This window comes from Dicentrarchus labrax, unplaced genomic scaffold (genome assembly GCF_905237075.1).
Source record: "Dicentrarchus labrax unplaced genomic scaffold, dlabrax2021, whole genome shotgun sequence".
Taxonomy (NCBI): Eukaryota; Metazoa; Chordata; class Actinopteri; family Moronidae; genus Dicentrarchus; species Dicentrarchus labrax.
Window position 1 is genome coordinate 10,603,054 of NW_026136712.1, and position 12,591 is coordinate 10,615,644.

General features: G+C 40.5%; 1 protein-coding gene across 3 annotated transcripts; it reads right to left on the reverse strand.

Moving 5' to 3' along the window:
* Positions 1–2,739: 2,739 nt before the first annotated feature.
* On the reverse strand, positions 2,740–12,217 carry tbc1d24 (TBC1 domain family, member 24). 3 transcript variants are annotated; one of them, XM_051418408.1, is made up of 7 exons: positions 12,106–12,217; positions 8,014–9,128; positions 6,774–6,932; positions 6,189–6,252; positions 5,442–5,537; positions 4,220–4,466; positions 2,740–4,053 (listed from the first exon to the last, which is right to left on the reverse strand). In XM_051418408.1, exons 2-7 carry the CDS (start codon positions 9,000–9,002, stop codon positions 3,899–3,901), a joined length of 1,710 nt encoding a protein of 569 aa, XP_051274368.1. In that variant the 5' UTR covers positions 9,003–9,128; positions 12,106–12,217; the 3' UTR covers positions 2,740–3,898. The 3 variants fall into 3 exon arrangements, with proteins under 3 accessions (XP_051274368.1, XP_051274370.1, XP_051274369.1); XM_051418410.1 differs by having other exon boundaries at positions 12,095–12,160; XM_051418409.1 differs by lacking the exon at positions 12,106–12,217 and adding an exon at positions 11,911–12,088.
* Between the last annotated feature and the right edge of the window lie 374 nt (positions 12,218–12,591).

Genomic DNA, 12,591 nt, shown 5'->3' on the forward strand with positions numbered 1-12,591 from the left:
TGCATTCTGCACAAGGACTGAATGTGGCAGAGAGTGGTTTACAGTCAGCTGTGATATGCAGCAAGGTGGAGCGTGAGAGTGAGAGAATTTGAGGCTGAGTGTGTATGTTTGAGCGTGTATGTGGTGGGGGGAGGGAATCGAGAATCCCCATTCCACTGTATAGCTCCCAGCAAGTGCAAGCTCGGAGATCCAGAAAGAGGAGGAGGGGTCGAGGGAACTAGGATACCATAGGAGAGTTGAAGTGTGTGTGTGTGTGTGTGTGTGTGTGTGTGTATGAGTCAGACAGAGCTAGTGCAGTCCCCATGCCTCCTCCTCCTCTTCCTCCATCACTCCATCTTTCTCCCTCTGCATTGCCTAGTCTAGTCAGCACTAGAGAAGGACCCCTCCCCCAATATCCCTGTAAAGCCCCTTCACTCGTGATGCAATTTCTACACCAGATTCACAGGCCTCCTTCCTGTCAAACATCTTACTCTGGCAGCCAAATGCAGGGTTGCAACAAGGATAGATCATTTTAGTGCAGAGATGATGTGTGTGTGCAGTGGTGCGTTGATAACAAAAAGGTCACAATGATTGAACTGATTTTCACATAATTTTCTCTTTCTCTGCTGGCTGACTGACTTATTGACCCAGGAGTTCCTCTTTCAGGTGGATAGGGATGTAGCCTCTCTGTTGAGGTCGGATTATGATGTCCCTGCCTGGGGTAGGCTGTATATTCACCAACATTTGCAACCAGCTCATATGACAACATGCGGTTATACGATAACCCATGTATCTACACATCGTCGTTTCCTGTTTGTTTTGGATGGATGGATACAAGGATTAGGTGGATGCTCTTGTCTTTGAGTGGCACTGATCACTGGGTAGTTAAAGAAAAGGACAGGAACACGCCATTTGATGGTCGATCTTTGAGATGCTGTTCAAGGAACGGAAACAGGGAAGTGAGAGATTCTCATGAGGGCATCATTTGATCAAGATATAATTCAAGATGCACCATAAAGCATTTACTACTAATTGTTAATGTACAGTATGATGTGATTCTAGATATACAGGCAACACTGCTAATGTGATTCTAGATGCATATCTTTCATCTTTATGTAGTTCTGGTACTTTTATAGACATAAGACCAGGATATAGTTTGACAGAGTCCTACTCTGTGTGAGATTTGCCCAGCACCTATAAAGGAAGTCACTGAGCTGAGGTACTCTGTGGTTTCAGCATGACCAAAAACATAACTCTGTCTTTCATTCTCACGGGGTTGAAGAACTCAATCATTTCCAATCATTTTCAAAATGCTAATATTGTGGAAAATCTTTAATCCTGTATTAATAAGAAATATTTGCTTTCCTATATGATATTAATTAGGCTGAAAAGAAAGATGTAACTATTTATCCTGAAGGACAGATTTGTGGTCAGTAACACTGGGCAATTATTGGAAGCAGAGACCTCTCTCTCTCCCAATAACCACAATATTCAGTCTGTGAATCAAAACAATGTCTGGACCTCCTTAGTCTGCCTCTTAATCCCCTGTCCACAGCCACGTTAGTATCTGGGGGGCGGGGGCTGGTCAAGGAGAGACCCATCTCAGTGTAGGGTTAGTTAAACACTTAAGCATCTTACTTCTGGTGGAAAGCATGGTTTTCAGGAGATGCGCCAGACCAACACCCAAAGGAGCAGCTAAATATAGACGTGCATGTGCGATTAGCAGAGTGTGAATCCTGAATGAACAGCACAGCCTTGGCAAGATGGAGTCAATGCCACTTACAGTAAAGAAGGAATTACTCCACCACTTTGCCATCTAAGATACTACATCTTTCCATGTGCATTAGGCTGTGCCACACCCACTGACAAATGAATTGTCCATATATTTTAATAGAGCTTTAATGTACAGTATTGACATTTTGCCATTTTATACTGACATGTTTAATTAAATGTCTGACAAAGATGTCAGAGGATCGGTCGCTAACTGACATTTGCCAAATTTGTATTCTATACAGCAAATGCAGTGCCTGTGAGGTGGGTCCTGTTTGACAGAAATCAAACAATGATCTGCAATACAGCTGATTATTAAAAGGAGAAGGCTTTTTACAGATATATTTGTAAGTATATCTGACTCATCTCTGCTAAATATTTCCAGTCATGCAGTTCACTGTCAGCTTCCACAAAGCAGAGACATCCAAACAAAAAATAGACAGTGTGCATCAAGAAGCGTGTATGAGTAATTCAGTAGTCACACAGTTAAGGTTTTAGACCCAGACTTACCTATGGTAGATATGTCATATTCAACATTTTCATTTCATTATCTGCTAAAACTAGTGTTGAGTCTAAACTATGATGTTCTCCCTACCACTTATGGTTTTCATGTAGCAGGGATATGCAAGTTTTCCTCTAAAATTTAATTTGAAAATGATAAACATACAGTTTTTGGTGCTAAAATGTGCACAGAAAACATCACTTTAACAAAAATAACTGTGTAACAGGGTTTTTACTACACAAATTACAATATAAAATTGTAACTTTATTATAATGATAAAACAGTAATTTTGGGAACAGGCTTACTAGCTGTGACTATAGGAGTAGAGCAAAACACAAGAAGATGGGTATTAGGGAGTCAGATTCATGGTCAGCTGACTTTAAAAGGCATCTGGCACACTTCTGTGACAGTCTAAAGAAATGTAACCCTCTCTTTGCAGGGACAGGGATGTGATAGAACAAAAGCAGTTAGTAGCAAGACAACAAAACTGAAAGCATATTGCTGTATTTGCACATAGTAGAATACATCTGTAGTTACTCAACTGATATTTCACTGGATATTTTCACTGGAGCACATGTTCGAACATACAGATACAAACTGGGTGTGTAACCCGAACAACACTCAGGGCACAATTTTGGACTTATTTTGTTTCACACTGGAAAGGACGGAAGTAACAGGAAAATGATCAAAAGAAAGATGAACAAACTGCATTTATATCCAGTACTTGTAAACCAAAAACACCTCTTTCTTTCTTTAAAAAAAAAAAAGTTTGTACTGTTATTCACATGAATATTCATAAACTATACAAAAGGAGAAACTGCCACTCTTTCAACAAAAAAGCTTTGAGATACGGTATAAATTGGCAACACTCAAATTCACCACTAATATTCACAAACACATACCACATTTTTTCATACATTTTTCATTTAGCAGATCTCCCACATATGTACAACAAATCAAGTGTGGGAAAATGTGACAGGACTTGAGCAAAAATGTTGCAGACCTGGTACAACTTCACCACCTCATAATCTCAGTATTCCGACATTTAAAAACACGTAACCAAATTAACTCTTGACTTCATACGTTTTATCGTAAACCTTCATTCATCAACGTGGTCTGGTGAATTACATATTTTAAGGACTGCAGAGCTACCTATACAGTAAATTTGGCAGATTGAGCTCAACCACATAACACAGAAGACTGAATTTACATTCAGAAATTCAATTGTTTCAGCTCAGAAAGACCATGAACACATCACAAAACCCTAAAATGAGCATTAAATCGGCTTTATGTAGAGTTGATCCTGAACACTTTCTTTATATTACCACACACTTTAACATAATTAGTACACCATAATACAAATCTGTAAATACAAAAAATTAACAGAAACACATAAATATCACATTTATTCACGTTGAAATTTGGACTAACTGCATTAATAAATAAAAAAGTTAACCATATAAGAATTTCAAGGACGGATGTAGTTTTGTTTGCATATCTATGTTTTTCCACCAACGCTTCGCTGGACATTTTATATCAAGATTTTCTGCTTTAATATGTTTTAAGGGCTAAAATGTGTGTGCATGAATATGCACATAAGAGTCCATGTCTGTATGGATCTACATGAATGTACGTGTGCGTACAGCATTACGCGGCCATGGCATCCTGGAAGCCCCACACTTCTAGCAGTGCAACCTGAAAGCTCTCAGCACAGAGGGGTGGGTTGTCAAAGGTGGCACATCTGCCAGTGCGTCCATGGTTGAGTTCAGAATCAATGTAGAGAGCGTTGCCTTCACCTCCCCCTGATCAGAGAATAGCACAGTTTGTATAAGTTACAAATCAAGTACAAAAATGTGATCCCATTGTTTTAGATGAAAATTGAAAAATCCTCAACTCCACTGCACCTGTCGTGTAACTAAAAATCATGAAAGAGAAGTACCCAATAACATACAGCAATAATCCACTTACCCACTATGATGGAGTCAAAGTTGCCAGCCATGAACATGGAAGTATTCTTGCAGTTGAGGTTGAAGTGGCGGGCAGAGAGGAAGGGTGACAGGTCTCCAGCAGGTTTCTCTGGCTGCGGTAAGCTATTGTTTTCTGCGTTTTGACCCTCAGATGGAGCTGTGTCTTCCTGGTCCTGAGTCTTGATGGAGGAGGCTAACTCAGGATGGCGAATCACCACCCACTCATAGCGCTCCATCTCTGGTTTCAGCTAGGAAGGGAAACAGGCACTCATCACTAACTACACCCCAGAGCATCAAACAATAAACAGAGTAATACTGCACATTTATTTACATTATAAATTCATATTTCCTAGTATCACACTAATACAAGGTGATAATACATGTATCTTAAATACGAGGTGATAATACATGTATCTTAAATACAAAGCAACTCCCTGATTCTATGCATAAACAGGCCGATGCTTCATGTGATGACCTGACTACTACTTAATGGATTGATAATGGAGTTAATGTTTAACTGAAAGGAGATGCATTTATCTATAAAGGGTATACTACAAAATCTGCCTCATTACTTCTGCACTTTTGTCTCATTTAAATAAAGTACTATTGAGATCATGATCTCAATGCGCTACCTGTCTAAATGAAGGATTAAACATAGTAAATAAAAAACATTTCATTGACATCAGTCCTTGACTGTCTTGGTTTCTTTTGAGTGTCAGGTGATCAGATACTACTGGATCAGGTTACAGGAGTTTTCCGATCTGCATGTGCTGAAGTATTAGTGTGTGAGATGATGGCGTTTTCTGGTGTGCAGGTTCAGACAGCCCACAGCTGTGCATCAACACAGATAGCCACGTAAATAATTCACACAGAAGGCATTAGAGAGGCAGGCTGCTTTGCTATTTCTAGCCCAGGTGTTATTCAAACCAAATGCTGCACTATCACCAGCAAAACACCATGTGGTGTGCTTGTTTTTACAGAGGAAGACATGGTGAATTGTGACCCACAAGGCAGGCTTTTCTAAATGAGAAATGCCAACTGGGTCCAGTGACACTGAAATCAAGCACATATGAATCCAGAGTAGATGGTGCCCTCTGGTGGCTATAGTGTGGCACTGCTAAAACTTTTTTTCTTCAATTGACCTCTAAAAACCTTCTTAAAATTCACAGAAATGAACAGAAAATGTTTTGCTGGTCAAGTCAAGGCACTAAAAATAAACTCACCCTGAAGACAAAACACTCCCCTGTGCCAAAGAAACTCAATTTGTTTCCTCCTCTCTTCCGCTCCTCCCAGTCTGTGGACAGGAAGGCTCCACATACCTGAGGCAAAAAAAAGAGTAATTAGTGAGTTTATCTTTTTTGAAATTTGCTCATCTGCAATGGCTTCAAACACTGAAATACTATATTGTACTAGTGGAAGATGTTGTTTGTATGCTCCAAGCGTTTGCACTGGGATCCCTTTGTAGCACCATAATCCAATCATACGTCACCTGTGTAATCATGACCTCCGACACCAATTCACAGAGCCCAGAACAAGAATAACACCTGAGTCTACTTTGAAGTGCACAAAGCTACTGTGATCATATAGTACACACCAAAACCAATAGCAAGTTTTGCAAAGGTGGCTTTTACTGGCCAAACATGAGAGTTGCTAAGACCAATTTACTAGCATGTTCCCAATTTGACACCCATAAGAGTGTGAAATAGGAAGTGGCTGAAACAGAAACTAGTTTATTAGAGAAATACTGTTTTATACTGGCCCTACTATAGCTCACTTTGTACCTTAAAATATAAGTAATTCTGTCCTAACTAAAGTTGAGGACATAATACAAGATTTACACAGTATTTAACACAATATTTGGCTATCAGTAACAACAAGGTTGAGAATCTTGACTATTAATGGGTATCTATGACTTTCTCCTACATGGGGGAATCATGGGAGAGTTTTATGTCATTGTGTGTGTTGCTCACATCGCCATCTGTGGTCCGGATGAGGAGCAGAGTCGGTTCGTGGCCTTCACAATGTGAGTAGAATCTGGAGAAAAATTTAATGGTAAAGTTTAATTCATTGCAACCTACTTAATAAACATTTAATACTGCATTAAATATATTTTATGGATTATATACTTGCAACAGTCGTGTACTTAGGGTTTGCTAGATTTACTAAAGCACACGTGCATGCACAGTTAAGTAAGACACTGATTAAATATAGCTAATGGTTTCCTTACTTACTTATTACTTTATTAGAGAGTAATTACATCTGTTCCATATAAAAATAAATGAACTATCAGGAGGGTGAAAGAAATTCTCGACATAATGACTGCATGATAATTAAGGCCCACTGGTTACAGCAGAAATAAGCTGTTACGTATATAGAACAGGTTTAGGCAAAAAAGTCCAGAAAAGTACAAAACAAAATCACTTTACTTTCTTTTTATCCTTTGTACTTCAAGCACAAAAGTAAAACAATAGACTCAATTCTAAGCAAGGCTAAAATATAGATCGTAAGCAGCAGCCAAATGCTGGATGCACTGAGTTGTGAACTTGACAGTGTACCTGTTCAGGCTGCAACCATGGGTAGCGGTGGTGAAGAGGAGTTGTGGTTGGCACAGGGCAAAGCGCTCAGGAATCCATGACCAGATGTCCCGCATTTCCTTGGCGCTAACAATCTCAGAGGAGAAGGTGTCAGGGTTAAGAGCCAGCTGCACGTTCCGCCTGGAGACGCACCAGAAATATGGACACAGAAAGAAAAAGAGATGATACAGAGTACCGAATATGAGGCAGTTGGTGATGCATTAACCATTAAATGTAATTTTAAACAGAAGATGGTGTGAATGTATTCAAAGTAATGACAGTAAATGAGCATTATTTGAACAAAAACATAGAAATGGATCTGGAGAGAAGCATAGAGAAGAGAACCCACCTAAAACTGTGAAATAGCCAATGTAGTAAACAGGAGTGGAGTGAAGAGGAGACAAATGTGGCACAAACCAAACAAAAAGGAAACAACATAATGTGAGACAAGGATGCAAGAGCAACTTAAACCATTCCTCACAGCATGGCAGAGTATAAAGCTGAAGAAGAACAAGACATTCTAGCCAATGAAGCAAAGGAAACTGCTTGAGTGATTAAAAATATATTCTTGTGTGTACACTTGTGCTAAACTGTATAAAAAAACATCTAAATTGGTCCTGTACGTTTTTTATCATTGCATTCCTCTCATTCTGTGCATACCGCTGTGATTTAATTTATAGTCCAGCAACTTTGTAGTACATTTAATCATTACATTTAATGTTCAAGAATGTCCTTTCTAACCACAGCAATAGATATATGGGTAGATAACTAAATTTCATTTTGAATCATAAAAGGAATTCTTAGTGTGTCCCTGTCATCTCAAATCAGTTCATGAATGCACTATGTCCAAGTGCTTACTGCCCAAGCATTGTATCTTCACAAGAAGTAGAGACACCAAGCCCGTGATCGGCCTCATTATAAGGTTAGCCAAACATAAAAGAAAAGATGGATATCTATAGCTTTATATTTTGAATCAGTCTCACAAGGCCTCTGTCAAATCCAACAATGTTTTTAAGTGAGATAATGCTCCTTGATGACAAAATATATTATAGATGTGTACACCAGCAAGATATAAGATGTGATGGATTCTGTCCTTACTGTTGCTAGATATGCAGTAGGTTTGCCAAGTTAGATAACTAGAAGCAGTGTCCTAGTTTCTAAATAAAAGCGCACAGAAAGATGTTCACAACTGACCACATAAAAATCACATTATTGACTATACCGCTTCTGTTTGACGGTGATTCCTTTCTGCTGCAGGGACTTTTCATTTGCGAGCTGCAGCAGGGTGATCTCCTTGCGGCTTAACAGACGGATGGAGAAGGCCTTCTCTAGCAACTTGTCAGGTGTGACGGTGGAGGCAATGCCTTTGACGAAAGCTTGGATGTCTGCCCTAACTTTGGCTGAATCCTGCTGCTGCTGGTTGCCCTGGCCTCCCTGGGCCCCTGCTTTATGCTTGCGGTAGAACTTGAGCAAGGCTATGGCCACACGGTAGAGAATCTTGTAGCCCTCTACTAGGTAGACATCGAAGATCCTGACCATGTGACTGAAGGGCAGGTCACCCAACACCCAGCGCTGCCAGTCTGAGTAGACTTCCATCACATCCTGGGCTGTGGCCACAATCAGTTTGTGGCCGGCTGCGCAGTACTTGTTGGCCAGGTCACCAAAAGTCATGCAGCTGGACTCATAGGCCAAGAAAGTCTGGTCCAGCAGTCGTTTGCCCGGCTCGTTGCAGGCCAGCATGCGGCTGACATGTTCAAAACACTGGGCTTCGTCTATGCTGAAGTGCAGGAGCAATGAAGTAACTGCCGGTAGTGATGGGCAGTGGGAGATATCTGGAAACTGTCCAGCCACGCAGTTGATAATCTGATGGGCCGAGGCTACTGCCTCTGCCTTCAGGGAGTACCGTGGTACAGGACTTCCATCCACAAAATCTGGAAGTGGGATGTGGGAGGAGGGCTTCTTAGTGGCTGCATTTCCCATAATGTCACGATATACTTCTGCATCTGGGGTAACGGTACGACAGGGAATGGCTTTGATGAGCTGTTGGTAGACTTGTGCCCGTAGTTTGTGGTTTTTGGCCCAGTAACCCTGCCGAGCCATCTGTTTGAACTCTTTTAGGTCTTTACAGTCTACCTTGGTGGGCCCGCTGCTCTTGGCCAGATCCCCCATCTGGTTCCAGTCCACAAAGCTGCCATATTCTTCTTCAGCCATGGTGCTGGAAACTTGCTGGACTGTGGGAAGTGGGAAGAGAGGAGGGATGCTCCGGGGTATTACTAACCTTCTGTCCTCCACACAGCAGATAACTAGCCTATTTTTCTTAACTGCCCATGATGGTTACTGGAAGACACAAAGAAGAAAAATAAGAGATCAATGTGGTTAATCATAAAAATAAACCAATAAATAACTGCAAAAACAAGTCACTCTGTCAGCAGCATCATTAAACTTTCAAAAGTTATGTCTGTTTCATACTGAGCAGTATAAAAAAAGAGTTCTAAAATCTCTTTGATCTACAAAACCCACTCCTTGGTGAATTCCTACAAGCCTAACTGTTGTTGTATAGATGGCTAACTCATATAATAAGATATGACTTAGTTGAGGATAATACATAGTTTGGAGATAGTTAAATCTATTTATGCATATCTGCTTCCATAAGAGTTGATTTGCAACAAGTTAGGGATGTATTACAAACTGGCCACAGTAGATCTGTAGTGTACCACAACATTAGCCAATGATCAGATTGATGCTCTGGTAAAGATCTCCAGATGGAAAAAAAACTTGTTTATTATGCATGTCATTATTTGAAGTGAAAACAAATCAAGTAAACCCATAGGTCGAAAGGAATGCAGTGCAAGGCTATCTTGGTGATACCATATGACAGCCACAAAACGATTCAGATGACCCGTGATGCAGAAATATATCTTGGACAGATTTAATTAGTCAGGCAAAGTTTGATACTTAAATTAAACTGGGATCTCTGGTGGTCAGGGCTCAAAATTAAATATTACCCTCAGTGCTCCACAACTGTCTTGGATTCTATGTTCAGCTGTCCCAGACTTAACAACCATTGTCCCAAATTGAAGTTGTTTTTTTATGCATAATAATAATAGAGTAACTCGCATCGCTTCATTGACTCACTCCTGGTCCATCACGGAAGTTCAGCGAGTTGTTAATTTAGCCAAATAATGACAAACTAACTACAGGAAAATTTGCTAAATTTGTCGCTAATTTTGTTGCTCATCACTTCTTAAAAATAAAGAGGGAGCCTAACAGGGTCTGAAAAGTCTCTAAATCTAGTGAGAAAGTCGCCAAGTTGGCAATAGTCTCTATGATTGATTTTGTGTGTGTAACCGTGCGTGATGTAGCGTCACTTCACAATTTTCACTGCTGATGGCGAGGTCAATATAAACATTTTGTATGCTGTAAAAACTTAGCACCCTAGCAATAGACTTAAAAACTGATTCCATAATTAGATAATTCCCCACCCGGGTAAACCCACAAGATACATGGAGATGTCCAAAGTCCATCTGCAGTATACAGTATACTGAGAATGGTTGTTGTACAATCATCAAATCATTTAACACTGTTTTCCAACAATGTCACATGGAAATGCATGTCCAAAGATCACTTGCAATATACTGAAAATGACAGTCATAAAATCATCAGATCATTTCCCTCTGCCCTCTGCCCTGTCACATGGAGGTGCATAATAATACATGACTGCACGTAAAACTAGTATACTTAACCCAGCATCTATACATGCAAAGGGAGGCAAGGCAGCATTGAGTATATATATGCCTACAGTAACATGCTTAGCTGTCATTAAGTTCAACTAGCCAACATTTAAACCTTAGTGCTGTTAAAGGACCAGTGTGTAGGTTTTAGTGGCATCTAGTGGTGAAGTTGCAGATTGCAACCAACCAAATGCTGCTTGTGTCTGTATTTGAAAACCTGGGAATGCGTACGGGGAACGAAGTGTGTAGGAAAAACTACTGAGGCCGAGAAACTTGGGAAAAATGCCCTATCTGTAGCCACTGTGTGGTTTGTCCATTCTGGGCTACTGTAGAAACATGGCGGTTCAACATGGCGGACTCCATGGAAGGCGACCTGCAGAATCTGTAAATAAAATCGGCTCATTCTGTGGGAACGAAAACATGATTCCTATATTCAGGTTATTATACACTAATGAAAACACACCTATGAATATTATATTCCATTTCTGCCAATATTTTACACACTGGACCTTGACTTTAAACTGGGGGACCACTTACAACATGGTGACAATTTATCTTTGCATACTGTACAGGAATGCTACAGTTGCTGTATGTACCATGACATGACTGAATAATATGATTACCTCTTTGGCCATACAGGCACAACAGTATGCACAGCCAATGGATGTAGATAAAAAAAAAAAATAAATGACATTACGTTTGCATACTTACTAATCCAAAGATGAAGTATCTATTGCAAATTACATTTTAATACTTAAGATTCTGAATGGAAAAGAAAGCTGATTATTAGCCTTAAAAAGGGAAGCTTATTGGAGCTGACACACTAAACTGTACTTCTGCAAAACTGGACACACGTTGCTGCAGGCGAATCCACGACTTACACTTTCATCCTGGAGGCTCAGCAAATACATAGAGCACATAAACGTTAGTGTGGCTCCCAACCTGTCCCCAACCTGTCTCCAACCTGTCCCCATAAACTGTGTCAACACACACTGCATTGACGGATGTTACGCAAAGCTGCACATTTTCACTCGAACAATCTCTTAACGTTAGCTCGCCAGCTGATGTAGTGGCTAACACGTTAGTGGAAGCCAGTGCACACGGGTCACAGGGTATTTAACATTACCGCCCGAGTAAATCTGATACACCCTTTTCCATTCACAGCGGCCAAGTTAGCATTGCTAGCATTAGCTAGCCGCAAGTTGCTGCTGTCAGTGCATGTCAGCGGCAAACCAGACCTTAACCAGACACACAAAACTAGCTGCCAGACAACATAACATGCAAGACAGACGCGAAACCATGCACACATCGACCGACCACACAACGAGTCAGTAAGTTAAAATATGGTGGCTAACGCTGCTGCACCAGCTAGCATGAATGTTACCAACCACAAATTCATTTGGTCCGCAGGCTGTCTTGGAGTTTGTTGCTGTGGAGAGATTTCGGCTTGAATTTGTGGGAAAAGCGATGCATTTAAACCCAGAGTCGGTGACAGGAGCAAGCATTACCTCCACCCTACAATACCGAACAGTGGTAAGCAAATGATGAGTAACTAACAGCAAGGAAACTCACGTTGTCCTTACCTGGATGTGAGATGTCTTGAGACGTGACAGCAGCATTCATATTAAGTTGCCTCGAGCATGCGCAGTGCATCGGGTCTCTGTCAGTGAGAGTGCTGCTGCTGGAGCTGCAGAAAGGGGCTCAGGTGGGTTGGTTAAACATACTCTGTTTACAGCCACTGCACTGTGTACTCTGGTAATTCACAGGAGTAGAAGAACTTCTCTTATAAAACAGTGACAGAAATGAAAGACTGTGAATGAAGAAAACCAGGTAGGTTATAGGCTATTACACATACTGTAGTCATTATGTGCTCTACATATTAATATAAACTAACCACTTATAGACCTATTACATACAAATATCTGCACCTTAATAAAAATATGCAGACTGGAGTATTACAGGAATGTCACAAGATGTTAAAAACACCCAAAAATATGATGTCCTATTGTTAACCCAACACAAATATTAGCCTATTCCTTATGGCTTAGCCTGCTTACAGAACCCAACTT

Bases quoted from the DNA above. Each gene is read 5' to 3' on its own strand.
- tbc1d24 (XM_051418408.1), bottom strand. From the start codon at position 9,002: ATGGCTGAAGAAGAATATGGCAGCTTTGTGGACTGGAACCAGATGGGG. The intron at 6,253-6,773 runs GTACACTGTCAA...ATTTTTCTCCAG, and splicing joins CATGGTTGCAGCCTGAACAG to ATTCTACTCACATTGTGAAG. The intron at 4,467-5,441 runs GTGAGTTTATTT...TTCCCTTCCTAG, and splicing joins GGGAGTGTTTTGTCTTCAGG to CTGAAACCAGAGATGGAGCG.